We start from the raw sequence: 16,326 nt of genomic DNA, 5'->3' as shown, positions 1-16,326 counted from the left end.
TGGCAATCTCGCAGCCCATCACCCAGAGAGGTTGGGCCAAGGAACCCCTTCCGTCGGTCCTGTAGCAAAGTATCCACTCCTTCCGTGGTCCCTGCCCATCACCACCCATCGGGGTACGTACAGGTACTCCACCTGGCCTCTGTTTCACCTCCTCTCACTACACTGCCCGCGGTTGGTGTTTTGGAATCCGTCGCCTGGCGGTCTGAGTACCTTCTCGCTCCAGGCCTTTCACGCTTCCACCTCACTGAGGACCGCTTGTGCCTCGGCGGATCCCCTAGTCCCGTCGGGCCTGCCGAGGACTCGCCTGTCCCTCACGGCTGCCCCTGCCCCGCCGGCCTTTCACTCCTGCGTCCATCTCCTCCCCTTACTGGTTGCCTTGTCCTCTCCCACTCTTCTCCTCGCCACTAGCCTTATACGCGGTCCTCCCCTACCTCCTGCTTGCACGTCTCCACTGGCCCTATAAACCTATACTCATTTCTGCCTACCTTCCGCCTTCTCTGCCTTGGCTTCCGCCTCACGGCCTTCCTCCCCGGCCTTCCCCTTCCGGAGGTCTTCCCACCTCCCAACACCGGTTCTTCCCCTCCCACTCCCGGCTTCCAGCCGCCTCCCCTGCGGACTTCATGGCGGAGCCCTTCCCGACGCGCTTCGCCGGCCGAGTCGCTGGTCGCCGGTCGGCTCCCCCAGCTCCCACATTCCAGTCGCGTACGTGCTGGCCCGTCATATCCGGACTACCTCACGACTCACACCTGACTCACTCATGCCGGGCCCGCCACGAAGCGACTGCATCGGGCCGCCCTGCCTCCACTTGCCATCATGGCATCATCAGCGACCACAACCTCTGAGCTCAGTTGAGCCTCCTTCTTCTGGCAGCCAGGCGCGCCAGCGCACCCGGGTCGCCTCGGTCCGCGCCCTCCCACGCCTCTCTCACTCAGACTCAGCCGCTCACTCCGCCGTGCGCTACCCTCGCCCACCCTTCTGGAGCCGCCTATGCACTGGTGCAGGCCTGAGCTACTGTACCTTGTCTTCGGTCTGCCACGTCTCACTCCACACCGCCCGCCCCCGAGTTCACTGTCGCTCTGCCTGCTTCTTCTGGGCGAGACTCCCAAAGGCGCCACCTGGAGGTTCCTCACCTGTAACTAAGTCTCTGGAGCAGGTTGGGGCGTACCGAGGCGGGGCGGCCCGCGCTGCCCCAGCGGCGGGGCGCCCGGAGAAGCCGTCGCCCGCGCGCCTGCTGAGGGCTGAATTAACAAGCCTAATCTTTTCAGCATGAGAATGATCTGAGAAAATCCTGTGTTTTAGCAATTGAAAACAAGATAATACTATGTATTTTAAAAAGATAACTTTTTACCAAAGGTTACAGTACAGCAGAACTAAGTGGAGTTAAACTTTAGTTAATTCAGGAAGGCTTCTCATAGACTTTAAGGTCAGAATGGACCATTATGATCATCTAGTCTGACCTCCTGCACAATGCAGGCCATACAATCTCACCCATCCACTTCTATAACAAACTCCTAACCTACGTCTGAGTTATTGAAGTCCTCAAATTGTGGTTTGAAGACCTCAAGCTGCAGAGAATCCTCCAGCAAGTGACTCGTGCCCCATGCTGCAGAGGAAGGCGAAAAACCTCCAGGGTCTCTGCCAATCTGCCCTGGAGGAAAATTCCTTCCCGACCCCAAATATGGCGATCAGTTAAACCCTGAGCATGTGGGCAAGACTTGCCAGCCAGCACCCAGTGTTTGATGATGTTCAGTGAAAAGCTCAGAACTTCACTTTTATATAAGAACTACACAATAAACTGTCATATAAAAAACAAATGTAGTGGTTCTTCTTCGAGTGCTTGCTCATATCCATTCCAGTTAGGTGTGCACGCGCCACGTGCACAGTCGTCGGAAGATTTTTACCCTAGCAACACTCAGTGGGTCAGCTGGGCGCCCCCTGGAGTGGCGCCACTATGGCACCGGATATATACCCCCAGCCGACCCACCCGCCTCTCAGTTCCTTCTTACTGCCCGTGTCGGTCGTTGGAACAGTGGAGTGCGGCTTAGCTGACCTCCACTTCCCTAGCTTCCTCATAGTTTTTTCTCGTCATTATTCTGTAGATAGAAGGGTGTGTGTGTATATATATATTATTTTAGTTCTATTTACTGTTTTATTAATATAGTTAGAGTAGTATTAGTTAGCGGGGTTCGGGGATTAGCCCCCTCCCCGCACCCGGTGCCGGAGTGTATGCCCGGCTCCCCGGGCTTCAAGCCGTGCTCGGCCTGTCACAGGCCAATGCCAACAGGAGATCCACACGACTCCTGTTTGAAGTGCCTTGGGGAATCGCACTTATCTGCTAAGTGCCCCATTTGCAAGGCTTTTAAGCCGCGCACTAAAAAGGAGCGGGACATAAGACTCAGAAAACTCCTCATGGAGGCGGCTCTCACCCCTCCTTCCTCGGCACCGTCCGCTGCTCAGTCGGAGACAAGAAGTACCTCCTCGGCACCGGGCCACTCCAGTCTGCACAAGACTTCTCAGCACCGGACGCCACTGGCACCAAAATCGGCCCAGAGGCGCTCCCTCTCACTGAAGGCAAAGAAAACGAAGGCTGCTGCCATCTCGGCACCTCCCGCACCAAGACCACAGAGTGCGCCTAGATCGGACCGCCCAGCACCGAAACCTGGCGCGGCACTGACTGCACCAGTACCGCCGACTGTGACGATACTGTCGACTCCGGCCATGCAAAGGCCGTCAAGTCCGGAACCGGTGACCTCCCCGGCACCCGCCGCGGTAGAGCTCACCGTATCATCCACACCGGAGGTGTTCGCAGCAGCAAAATACCTGATTGCCCTGACAGACTCGGCATTGCCTCCGCCCCCGGCTCCGCCGGTGCGGGCGTTTCAATTCATTGGCAAGCCAGCCTTGCTTAGACCAACCTCTGTCAGCGCAACAGACCGGCACCGTTCACGTTCGCGGTCTCATGGACGTTCCAGGTCTCGACGACGCTCCCGCTCTCACTGTCGATCTCAACGCCACTCGCAGTCCTGGCACCGTTCTGTCACCCGGTACCGGTCAGACTCGCGGCACCGATCGTTCTCTCGTTCCCTGGCTCGGTACTCAGGGCACCGTTCCAGATCCCGGTACCGCTACAGGCACCGTGCCTCTTGGAGCCATTCAAGGCACCACGATTCGAGATCTCAGTCGACCTCCCGGCACCGGCCTGGTCACAGGTCCCGATCTTGCTCTAGCTACCACGATGTTTCCCGGCACCGATCCCCGGGGCATAGGGGAACAAGATCGGTGGGCACGTCTGCGCAAGGCTTCTCTGCTCGTCCGTGGCCCTCCAGGCACGCGTCTGTGTCGTCCCGAGCCGACAGTTACTATGCTGAGGAGCATGATTCGCAGGTACCCGCGGGAGTCTTCCAAGAAGCCCGGTACCCAGACCAGGACCCTCGGCAATGGGGTTTTTTGGATGCCTTGGGCATACCACCAGGCCCAAGGTGCTCTGCTGCCTCCCACTCGCACTGTGTCATCGGAGCCACGTGCACCAGAGGCCACAGTAAGCCGTCCCCCTCCAACTGAGACAGAGGACCTGCCGACCCATCTTCCGACCTCACCGGCACCTCTCGAGCACAAGCTGGCTCAGGACCCAGAGGCTGGACAAGACACGCTCGTTCCCGGCGTTTCCTCTTCTTCCTCGCCGGATGAGGCGGTGGCAGGGACCTCCTCCTCGGGTCCACCGCCAATAGATCTAAGGGCCCATCAGGACCTCCTCAGGAGGGTGGCATTAAATATGAACCTGCAGGTAGAGGAAGTACCGGAGGTGGAGGACCCGGTAGTCAGCATCTTGTCTGCAGACACTCACACCAGAGTAGCTCTGCCATTCATCAGAACGATACAGGCTAATGCTGATACTCTATGGCAGTCACCTGCCTCCATCCCCCCTACGGCGAAGGGAGTAGAACGTAAATACATGGTGCCCTCTCGGGGGTACAAATACCTATACGTCCACCCTCCCCCCTCGTCCCTGGTTGTCCAATCGGTCAACGAAAGGGAACGTCACGGCCAGCAAGCGCCAGCCCCAAAGTCTAAGGAGGCTAGGCGGATGGACCTGCTCGGTCGCAAGGTATACTCTGCGGGCACCCTAAAACTCCGGGTAGCAAACCAGCAGGCACTGCTGAGCCGTTACAGCCACAACACCTGGACGGAGGTTGGCAAGTTTCAAGAGCTGCTCCCGCAGGACTCACGCCAGGAATTTGCTGCTTTCCTGGAGGAAGGGAAGAAGGTGGCTCGAATCTCCCTGCAGGCCTCCTTGGATGCGACTGATTCTGCAGCCAGGACTCTGGCCTCCGGCATCACCATGAGGCGCATCTCCTGGCTCCAGGTCTCCAATCTCCCACCAGAGCTACAATACATGGTCCAGGACTTGCCCTTTGACTGCAAGGGCCTGTTCTTGGAGAAAACGGACCCCAGGCTTCAAAGCTTGAAAGACAATAGGGTCATCATGCGTACCTTGGGAATGCACACACCGGTGACCCAACGCAGGCCTTTCTGCCCCTGGCCTTTCCGCCCCCAACCTTACCGCCCGTACTTTGTGTCCAGGCACAGGCAAGACTCCGGTAGGCGATGTGGTCGAGGGGGGCGTAGACGACAGTCAGGACCCCAGGTGGGCCAGAACTGCGGTCCCTCCAAGCCACCGGCGGGGCCGAAATCTACCTTTTGAAGGTTCGCCTGAGGACGGCATGCCAGTTTCTACACAGGATCCTTTTCCTCCTTTTTCCAACCGCCTTTCCTACTTCCTCCCCGGCATGGTCCCAATTGACCTCAGATATCTGGGTCCTACGCACAGTGGAACATGGATACCACCTCCAGTTCGTTTCACTCCCACCTTTCCACCCCCCCCCATCCCGGTCCCTCTTCAGGGACCCCTCTCACGAGCAATTCCTCTTACAAGAGGTGCAGACACTCCTCACCATCGGAGCGATAGAGGAGGTACCAAAAGAGGAAAGGGACAAGGGGTTTTATTCCCGCTACTTGATCCCCAAGTCCAAAGGAGCCCTCAGACCTATGCTAGACCTGCAAGGCCTCAACAAATTCATGGTGAAGTTGAAGTTCCGCATGGTCTCCCTGGGGACCATTATCCCGTCCTTGGATCCTGGAGACTAGTATGCTGCCCTCGATATGAAGGACGCATATTTTCACGTTGCCATCTTTCCTCCGCACAGGAGGTTTCTCCGTTTTACGGTCAGTCATCGACATTTCCAGTTTGCGGTCCTCCCCTTTGGCCTCTCCACGGCCCCGAGGGTGTTCACGAAATGTATGGCCGTCGTCGTCGCCGCACACCTCCGCCGACGGGGGATTCACGTATTCCCGTATCTGGACGACTGGCTCATCCGGGGGACCTCCGAGGCGCAAGTACAGCAGCACGTAGGCATCGTCAGGGACCTATTTACACGGTTAGGCCTGATGCTCAATGTGGAAAAGTCCACCCTGGTCCCCACTCAGAGGCTGGATTTTATAGGAGCTACCCTAGACTGCACTCTAGCCAAGGCCTACCTGCCTCTGCCTCAATTCCAGGCGATCACGGGAAATCATACGAGGACTGCAGAACTCCCCCATGACCTCAGTTCGTACTTGCCTCAGCCTTCTAGGTCACATGGCGGCCTGCACGTATGTGACCAAATATGCCAGACTCCGCCTTCGTCCCCTTCAAGCGTGGCTGAATTCCATGTATCGTCCGGGCAGGGACCCACTGGACACATTACTCACCATTCCACCGAGTGCCCTACGCTCCCTGGACTGGTGGCTAACCCCATCCCAAGTGTGTGCAGGGCTGCCATTCCATCCACTCCAGCCCTCACTATCTCTGACGACAGATGCGTCATCCCTCAGATGGGGGGCTCACCTCGGTCACCTTCACACCCAGGGCCTCTGGTCGTCACAGGAGCTAGAGCTTCACATCAACGTCCGAGAGCTACGAGCAGTGCGCCTGGCGTGCCAGACATTCCAGAACCAACTCAACGGCCGTTGTGTCTCAGTCTTTATGGACAACACAATGGTCATGTATTATATAAACAAGTAGGGAGGGACTCGCTCTTCCACCAGGACAAAGCACATCTCATCATGATCGCACCAGCGTGGCCCAGGCAGCACTGGTACACCACACTCCTCAACCTTTCCGTAGCCAGCCCAATTTCTCTGCCACTCCACCCGGACCTCATAACCCAAGATCACGGCAATCTCCGTCACCCGGACCTGCCGGCCCTCCACCTCACAGCGTGGCTACTGCATGGCTAGACGAATCAGAATTACGCTGCTCTGCTCCGGTACAACATATCCTTTTGAGCAGCAGAAAGCCTTCCACCTGCTCCACATATCTGGCCAAGTGGAAGCGCTTCTCTTGCTGGGCTGAAGCACAGAATGCTTGTCCTTCAGAGGTCTCTATTCCTGCTATCCTAGACTACATCTGGTCCCTCAAGCAGCAGGGCCTGGCGTTGTCTTCTTTGCGGGTGCACTTGGCGGCCATCTCCACATTCCACCCAGGGGAGAATGGCCACACAGTGTTTTCACACCCCTTAGTTGCCAGATTCCGTAAGGGCCTCGAGCGCCTCTACCCTCAGGTGCGCCACCCTACCCCTACCTGGGACCTCAACCTAGTCCTCAACAGGCTCATGAGTCCGCCCTTTGAACCATTGGCCACTTGCTCACTGCTATACCTGTCCTGGAAGACAGTATTCTTAGTAGCCATTACATCGGCCAGGCGGGTTTCCGAACTGCGAGCGCTTATGGTGGACCCGCCGTATACTGTTTTTCACAAGGGGCAAGGTGCAGTTGCGACCACACCCAGCTTTCCTCCCAAAAGTGGTATCGGCTTTCCACACCAATCAGGACATCTTCCTCCCGGTCTTCTTTCCGAAGCCACATGCATCCCCACGTGAGCAACAGCTACACTCCCTAGATGTCCGTAGGGCGCTCGCTTTTTATATTGATCGGACGAAGCCGTTCCGGAAGTCCCCACCCCCCAAACTATTCGTTGCAGTAGCCAGCCGGATGAAAGGTCTTCCCATCGCCTCTCAGAGGATCTCCTCGTGGTTAATGGCATGCATACGCACGTGCTATGATTTGGCTCATGTTCCCTCGGGCCATCTCACTGCCCATTCCACCAGAGCTCAGGCTTCTTCAGCCGCCTTCCTGGCCCATGTACCAATCCAGGAAATATGTCGTGCAGCTACCTGGTCATCGGTTCACACCTTTGCTTCGCACTATGCTCTGGTCCAACAATCTAGAGATGATGCAGCGTTTGGCTCGGCGGTTCTGCACTCCGCCACATCTCACTCCGACCCCACCGCCTAGGTAAGGCTTGGGAATCACCTAACTGGAATGGATATGAGCAAGCACTCGAAGAAGAAAAGACGGTTACTTACCTTTGTAACTGTTGTTCTTCGAGATGTGTTGCTCATATCCATTCCAAACCCACCCTCCTTCCCCACTGTCGGAGTAGCCGGCAAGAAGGAACTGAGGGGCGGGGTGGGTCGGCTGGGGTATATATCCGGTGTCATAGTGGCGCCACTCCAGGGGGCGCCCAGTCGACCCACTGAGTGTTGCTAGGGTAAAAATTTTCCAACGAACATGCATGCGGCGCGCACATACCTAACTGGAATGGATATGAGCAACACATCTCGAAGAACAGTTACAAAGGTAAGTAACCGTCTTTTATCCTCTGGCCTGGGAATGTGGTAAATCTAAACTAAATACTTTTGCCAATATAGCAATATCAGTAAGGAGGGTGTTTAAAGGGGTTGTGTGTGGTGTTTTGGTTTCTGATTCAGAAATATATCAGCAAAAGTCAAGAATAGATCCAGTTATACTGGCATAAAAATGCTTTTGGTAGTATAGTTTATTTCACTCTGATGGTTGGTGTAAGCTATACCAGCAAAAGCACTTTTGGTCCATATAGTGCTAGTGTAGACCTGGCATGAGCCTAACTATTTACGACTCTCTTAATCTGTTGACAACGCTTGACTAACAAAAAGAATTGTTCCAGTACATTTATACACTGCAGAGTAGATCTTCTCTAATTCCCCCTAGTTACTGAGACTCACTGAAAGTAACTGAATTTTGTGAATTATTGTGATACATGATAACAGCAAGAATAATGTATCATAAGATATGCTTAAGTAATTTCTTTGTTTTAGACAGATGTGTTGTATTTTGTGAAAGTAATGTACTCTTAGTAAGATCAGTGTTTACAGCAACACAATAAAGATCTATGAAGTAAGGCGATGCTGTGAATTAGAGTGATGGATAATAACATGCAAACTGAAATTTTGCTCTATTTAATTTGTTTATTTCTTTGCAGTTGGTGCATTGTTCTCGGCAGCTGTTTGTTGGTTGCAAGCTTAACTATTGCTTTTTACTGCATAATATATCTAGAGTGGTATTGTGGAATTGAGGATTATGATGCCCAGTATCCAGTACTGATACCTGTCACAACTGCCACTTTTATTGCAGCAGCAGTTTGGTAAGTTAAAGTGCTTCCGAAATACATAAAACTTTTACAAAACCTGAATAGGGATTACCAGTGATAATGCCAACAGCCTCTCGAATTTAGAAGCACTAGTGGACACTGATAGAATGGTCACTTCTGTAGATTTTGGTCAAGTCCAGTAATGTTGCTCACATCCTGAATTAGTTCTATTTAGCATAAAGTCCTTATTTCCATTAATATTCTTGCAGATCATGGATCAGATTCTGCCACCCTTATTCTGGTTTACTAGTACCTTGTTTCATGAGTAGTCTCCTGTAAATCAAACGGCCTTTATATATGGTAATTGTTTCTTTTTTTTTTTTTTTTTTAATGTAAAGGTGGTAGACCTGGCCTTGTCTCTAAAAACCTTAAAACAAAATGTCTTATCAAAAATACAGCAGAGTACATTGTTGAGAAAGTAAAAAATGCCAGATCAAGGTGGTAAACCTATGAAGAGAATAAACCACTACCGAAACAAAAATTTTAGACATCATACTTCCATCATTTTTGGGTTACATTTCACTTTTTATTGAAATAAGTGAATTCCTAATTGTTGGAAAGCTGTGATTGCAGACTGGAACTGAGGCCTGTAATGGTTGAAATTGTATATTTAGTCCACTTCTAGGTGTACTGGGTCTTCTATTTTTTTCCAAGTGTTACAAAGATAGAAAAGTCCTTCGCTGGTTTTGTTAAATTAAAGATGATTGTTAAAAATAAAGCTGAGAATATAGTGTATAACTGACAAGTTAAGACAAAACTAAATACTCTCCATGTACAACTGTTTTTCAAGGTGAAAACTACCTCAAATTGCTTTATAGCCAAACGGGTGGTCAGTCAGATAGCTTTTATCAAACTTGCCAAACACTACTTTAAATAAAAAAAATTTAAATATATACTCTGAACTGTGGCTTTTTTAGAAAGCTTATAAATGCTTGAAAAATAACTTGGCTTTTACTGAAGTGCTACTGCCTGACACCTTGCTTTATATAATGCTAAACTCTTATTCACAGTCTATAACAATTGTGCATGGATGCAGAAAAAGAAATCTGCAAAACAACTAGTTTGTGTATTCCTTGCTTTCCAATTCAATTTAAAAAAGATGGAGCCAATTTTGAAAGTTTCACTATTGCATGAGTTTTCAGACAGTGCCAATAGGTGACCTTATGACATACATTTTGCAAAATTTATCTTTCAAGATTGGGTGTAGAGTCCTTAATCTTACTTCTGGTACAATATGCCAAATATGTGCAGGATATAGTACATGACATTAAAACTACTAAAACAAAATTTAAACTTCTTGTTTTTATTTCCAGTTTCAACATTGCCTTATGGCCTGTATGGTCATTTCTCACCCCTCTGTTGCTGTTCACTCAGTTTATGGGTGTTGTGATGCTTGTGTCACTGCTGGGATGAGTCACCTAAGGTAACACTTTTTAAAATATCTCTGTACATCCACAAACTTGTCTTTTGAATTATACTTTCATTTCATAAATCAATTGCACTCTAACACAAATGCAAGAAACAGAACTCTAACAAGTTTAGTCAATATCTTGTCTGTAAATTAGTCCTTATGCAAAATATCCAGTTTTAACATGCTGTAAACTAATCCCTTCTCCCCCTTCATTCCTGAATTGTTTTTCAACTTTCAGGAATGAGCCAGGGTTGGAATTTGTCAGAGCTGTGTTGGTGCTAGTGGGGTAGAGATGTTGGGTAGGTGGTATATCAGTGTGTGTCCTGTGCCTTGGCCATAGCATAGGAAAGAAATGGACTGTGGAACAGGATTAAGTGGCTTGTCAGGGAGATGGATCGCTGATTGACTGAGAGTGAGTGAACACTGCTGGCATTTTAGCTGGCTGAAAGGAGGAGTGGCAGCTACAGGTAGAGATGGGGACTAAAAGCAGGGATTGCAAAGCATGCTCTCTATAGAGCATTGGAGTGAGGTGGGACTGTTGCTAACCTCTGAAGAACCAAGTTCCCAATATGCCATTAACATAGTCTTAAAATCAATACGTATATTGGCAAATATGCAAAAAACCAAGTCCCTAACTAAAATGTTACCTCAAGGGAAAAACTTGGCCCAAAGTTTACTAAAATTCCCAGTGATCCCTGTAAATGCGGTCTTAGAGCACTAGTGATTTGAGAAGAACATTGCAGTATTTTTTCTTTTCTCTCAAGCAACATAAACTCTTCACTTAAACCTTTTCCCATCCTGCGCACCTCATGTTCAAGGACGGGAAACTTTTAGGTTTCCTCCTCCATTTCTCCCACATACTTTGTGTATCTTATTTCCCATATTCCACATGCTCTGGTAACTGAGGGGAGTTTTTTCACCCTTACCTAAAACATTATCAGTCTGGATTGTAAGCAGTAGAGACCAATGAATTTAGACATCAGGAACTTTTGGCCAAGTGGCTGAAACTTTATTAAATCAGAACAGGATTACTTTTGGGGGCAATCTGTCCTAGTAGCAAAGGAAAAAGGAGAAAACTATTGACACCCATTTGTTACCATTTCTCCCCTTTTTTGATGCTCAAATCCAGAGCATTCCATTCCTAGGTCTTATTCTGCCCACTTAAACAATAGCCTTTCTTTGTCTGCAATCCAGAATGGCTTGAGAAACCACTAAGCCTCATGAGGTGGCTCCTGCTTCCTGCAAGTGAGCCACCTTTTTCTAAGGGAAAAGAATTTCCCCTTGCAGATTTGAGACAACCACCCCAGTAACTACCCTCCTGAAAAGGGGATCTGACAGGCTATACAACCCAAAATTGTGATCCTCTGAAAGTAAAGTAAAGCAAACAAACAAAAATTCCAAGCTGCACAACACAAACCACATATATCCATGTCAGTTCAGCAAACAGTTTATACCAGCTGGTGGAGCCAAGAAAGAGGCCCTCTTCCGTTTAGCCTGGCTCTTTATTAACTGCCCTGTGCAACAGACATCTGGATTATCCAATGATAGCTCCCCTCCTAGAGAAGCTGGTTCACTGGCTGGCTGACTGTTGTTACAGGGCAGCCTAGTTTGTTAGCCTGGCCTCTGCCCCCTTATCCCTGTAAACCCACTCTAAGAAGGCCAGCATGCCTTTATGTGAACACAGCGATGAAGAATGTAATGTACTCTTTCAGTCTCGGTCTCTAACTCTGAAGCTACCACATCTGAGATAACTAATAGTTCTGACAATATGTAATGCTGGTTTTGCTTTTGTTTGCACAAAAGAACTAAAATAGTATAATTAATCCTTACATTTCTTTGAGTTTCTAGGTATCAAGAAATCTGCCTTTGCAAGGAGGTAACTAACTTGGTTCACTACACTGTGTGCGAAGTTTAAATACTATGGGTTCCTTGTGAACTCCGCTGAAAAACATGGCAATATTGTATTTCAAAACTTTAATATCACATGAAGAGTCTGATTCACATTTACAAAAGCAAATCAATTCAACATTCATGCCAGTTCCATCTGTCACTAGCCATGTTATTGTTGGAATTTGTAGGGGGAAAGGGGGTGCATGTGCTGCAATGCTCAGAAGCTACTAGACTGAGTTAAAGAACTGATCAAATTAAGATGTCGCTAAAGAGTCATAGAAGGGTCTGTTGTTAGTAGCAGATGTCTGGAATGGGAAGTTAGTTGTATAACACATCTCTTCTGAATAGTTGACATTGACGAGAACTTTCAACTTGAACAGCACAAGTGAATTCGGAACACAGCCTCTGAATTGTGTACTGAATTTAATGATGCAGACTCATCAAATCATAGTGCACTATAAGTGTGTGTGCAGAGTCTAATTTGAAATTGACTGGAAACTGATGCCCCTCCAATAGTTTTGTAAGTTTTGTTTCCATAAGCTTTGTATGTAAAAAGCTCGCTGTTTCAAATTATAAGGCAACAATTTCCTTTTAAATTAAATTCCAGTGCTCTGTCATACCTTTTAAAAATGATAATTCTAAGAATCTCTGCTTAAACGCAAAAGTTGTGTAATATCTCAGACAGTAGCTTGTCAGTTGTTTGACTTTTATCAAAAAAGTATAAATGCAGTAATGTAGAACCTATTTTAGTGACCCAAAACCTATGACTCTGCTAACTATTTCTTGACAAAGTTTATGTATAGTATTACAAAGGTAGGTAACAAGCGAGGGATGTATTCTTAAATGCATTTTGTTTAAAAATAATAATCAGTTGATTTGGAACTACTTAAGATTTGATTTAAATGTTGTGCCCCTTAACACGATTAAACCTTATTCATTACATTTGAATTCTAAAACTAATCCTACAATAGATGGCTATTCTAACCCAGGCTTATACCCAAAGAGAGGAGTTCTGGCTGTCTATCAGTTCAATTTTTGTTTGTGTATCTTCTGCTAAGTTATTGGTATTTGGAATCTGTGAATCAGGCTCAGTCTAGATTGACTATGTTTATAAACTTCTGGTATGCCATATTTGATCTTTTAGAAATATTCTGTTCTATTGCCTGTTACTGTACCTCCATTAAAATTTTGGGGCCAGATCATCTGCAATAGCAAAGAAGCCACATGCAGGTATAGAAAGAGGCCTTCAAAGATGGTGTGAACCTCACCTTTGCACACCCTTGATCCTGGTACCATTGTTAGTCACTTTAGTATCCCTGGCATAAATTAGAGCATCTCAAATGAATGGGTGTTACTAGAGGTTCCCCCTTTGCTGGTGTGTCCCTCCCGTGGCTCTATGGCCAGATTCTGCCAGCAGTGTGCAGCCATGCTGCAACAGAAAATATGCCCTATGTCTAGAAAAATTATTGATCCATAACGTATTAGTACATATTTGTGTTTCTTTGCCAATTCAGACATGTACATTTAAGATCTTTCCTAGAGAAAATACGTTATGAAAAGTACAAGTGCAACTTATTCTCTTGATGTTTGTTTGCTTCTCTGATACATGATTTGGGGAATTAAATTGCACTGTATTCACCATTCCTCCTTGCTATCTGCTGTTAAATTATTTTTGTGTATTACGTGGAAGAGTGCCTATTAACCAGATTTCCCTTTCCTTTCTCAGTGAGAAGGAAATCTACTGTAAATATAAAGGCAACTAATATAAATTTAAAGGCAACTAGTCATGCAACAGTGGGAATGTAAACTGTTCATACTGTTTATAAAGCTAAGTTTACTAGTTTTCGGAGGGTGTTGACTGAGGCTAACTATTTTTGTTGAGTTGTTTCAGATCTAAGACTCTGGCAATTGCTGCCGCATCATTTTGCTAATACTTTGTGTCAATTGTGTGTGTATGTTAAGTATTTGAGTGTACACCTCTACCCCTATACAACGCGACCTGATATAACACGAATTCGGATATAACGTGGTAAAGTAGCACTCCGGGAGGGGCGGGGCTGCGTACTCTGGTGGAGCAAAGCAAGTTTGATATAACACGGTTTCACCTATAACGAGGTAAATTTTTTTGGCTCCCGAGGACAGCATTATATCAGGGTAGAGGTGTATGTTTATCATGTGCAAATATGCGTGTGTAGGTTGAAATTTGTCATATTGATATTGTCAGTTGTTATATGACAGAGTATCTGCCATTCTAATTTTATTAATAACAATAATTGAATATTCTAAAGGTAGAATAAAATGTAGTAGATATTTGATATGGAAGAAGGAAGGAAGTATACGTGACTAAAAAGGGTGTATTTCCGATTACAATCAATATTGCTTAATTTTAAGGAAAAGTCATCTTGATCTCTTAATCAGTGTTTGTCAAACAGTTGATGAAAGTCAAATAATGACTCAGTCAGTAAGTGACATGTATTCTCTATCCTTTACTTTTAATAATGAACAAGAAAAAGAACTGATAGGAATAAAATTTAATTTTTTTTCATTTTCAGTTGATGCAGCCTCATGGCAGATAGATATGTAGTCTAAATAATGAAATTAATAAATTTTCAAGCCAAAAGTGTATTAATTCTAATGAACAATGCCACATTATGCAGTATTCATTTTTGAACGTTTATAATAATTGATGCTCCAGGGGTGGAGAGTGGCAGGAGGCACAAGGTGGAAGTTTTGCCTTGGGCGCAAAATATCCTTGCACCGGCCCTGACTCAAAGCATGCAACATAAGTCACCCATCAAATTAAAATTATACTTGTATTATTTGAACTAGCTGGAAGAATAAGTTGATCGCTTGAGTAAGTCTTCCTTAATTTTAACCTTTCACATCTAATGAGAGCAAGAAATATTCTCAAATAATAAAGGGAGACTTTCCACAGGCTCAGGGTTTTCAACTTTTCTTGTTTTAAAAAATTCCTACCGTTTCTGCATGTGTATATATGTAAATTTGAGATGTATTTTATTTATCATGATGCCTCAAATATATTATTGCTCAGGTATAGTAGTTCTGTCATTGTATACATCAAGCACATAAATTGGTTACTTTCAGTCTTAAATTGTATGTTTGCATTAATATAACACTATGCAGCACACTTAATTTTACAAAGCTGTTCTGACTGGAAGCTTTTAATAAAAAGTTTATATACAGATGAGTGATTCATTTTCAATACCTAATTGCTTAAGCAATCTGATTACTGTGTTCTCCAACACCATTAACATGTCTATTTGTGAAGCAGGTATGTTGTAATAATTGGGCCCTATGAGTTTACCCTAATTATGAGCTCAACTGTAAAATAAGTGAAAGTTCATAAAGTGTTATAATAACCTATAACAAATGTTGGGAGAGAAGATGAAATTAGTCCAAACAAAGAGGCCTACTGATATAACTCAAGGACTGTGTTAAGATCATGCCCGACAAACAAGTGTGGGAACAGAAATCAATGGACTGAAATTGGTGTGTTCAAAATTAGGCATATCTGGTTAGTATTTCACACATCACTTCCTTTTGAGGGCCTCAAAAAGCAACTTTGAGGGAAATGCTGGCTGGCTCTGACTGAAAAACAAGAGAAAAGGAAGGAGTGAGCTTCCCCATCATTGCTGCCGCTACCACCATTTCCTGGGACACCAGATCTTTATCCTAATCCTGAGAGATGTTCTGACCAGCCTGGGCCAGAGAGAGGGACACAAGACATCTCCACACCTACCTGCTCCAGCTAATTCCTACCACCACTTGGGGAGAAGGGGTGATGTCTGTCTCTCATATATGCATGCATGTGTTGCTTTATTTCTTCTCTTTTGTACCCTCTCCTCTTTTCTTCTGTCTAAAAAGTCTGCCTTAGCTGGTCAAGGCTGCATATTTTGCATCACTGCTGTAAGTCTGTGATCAGAAAGGCAGCACCTAAATGGCCTACTGCTGGTATAAGTTTGCCAGGTCTCAAAGTGGCTAATGAGACCCTGTTTTGTGCCTGCATTTTTCCAGCAGTGAGGTTGCACGTGAAAGTCAGAGACCGAACCTCTACATTTTCTGTCTTTGCTCATTCCTCTCTTTTCCCATGTGAGTGTGTCTTGTTTTGTCTTTTGGGAAACAGGATTGGAGTTTAGCAGCAGTAGCAGCTCCAGCTCATCTCAACTAACCTCTTTTTCCCCAAAAAGGACAGTTATGCCCATCTGTAATACCAGGAGGGAGACTGTCAAAAAAAAAAAAAAAAGGGGGTGAGAGGGATCTTTCTAAAAGCTCTCTCCTGCTAAATGGAAGGGGGGAGGTTGTTAAAATGAACCCCTTATTAATACTCTACATTTTAAATGCTTTGACTATCTTTGCTATACTTTCATTAAAGGGTAATAGATTTTTAATAGTGCCATGATTCTAAGCAGGCTAAGGCATACCAAACCCTGAATTTTGTTTAGTGTTGGACAGTTTCAGGGTTAGGGTAACACATTTAACTCTTTGGGCCCATATAGTC

General features: G+C 46.5%; 1 protein-coding gene across 5 annotated transcripts in view; it reads left to right on the top strand.

Moving 5' to 3' along the window:
• Positions 1–15,012, top strand: part of TMEM128 (transmembrane protein 128) — a 30,355-nt gene extending 15,343 nt beyond the window's left edge. For 4 of the 5 annotated variants that reach the window (XM_039541145.1, XM_039541144.1, XM_039541143.1 and 1 more), the window contains 3 exons: positions 8,339–8,500; positions 9,820–9,929; positions 11,766–15,012. In XM_039541145.1, the coding sequence (XP_039397079.1) occupies positions 8,339–8,500; positions 9,820–9,919 (262 nt within the window). In that variant the 3' untranslated portion in view covers positions 9,920–9,929; positions 11,766–15,012. The remainder of the gene's footprint in view (positions 1–8,338; positions 8,501–9,819; positions 9,930–11,765) is intronic. The other variant, XM_039541142.1, reaches the window with a different exon arrangement.
• The last annotated feature ends 1,314 nt before the right edge of the window (positions 15,013–16,326 follow it).

This window comes from Mauremys reevesii, linkage group 5 (assembly GCF_016161935.1).
Source record: "Mauremys reevesii isolate NIE-2019 linkage group 5, ASM1616193v1, whole genome shotgun sequence".
Classification (NCBI taxonomy): domain Eukaryota; kingdom Metazoa; phylum Chordata; order Testudines; family Geoemydidae; genus Mauremys; species Mauremys reevesii.
This window is presented reverse-complemented; position numbering and strand designations above follow the sequence as displayed.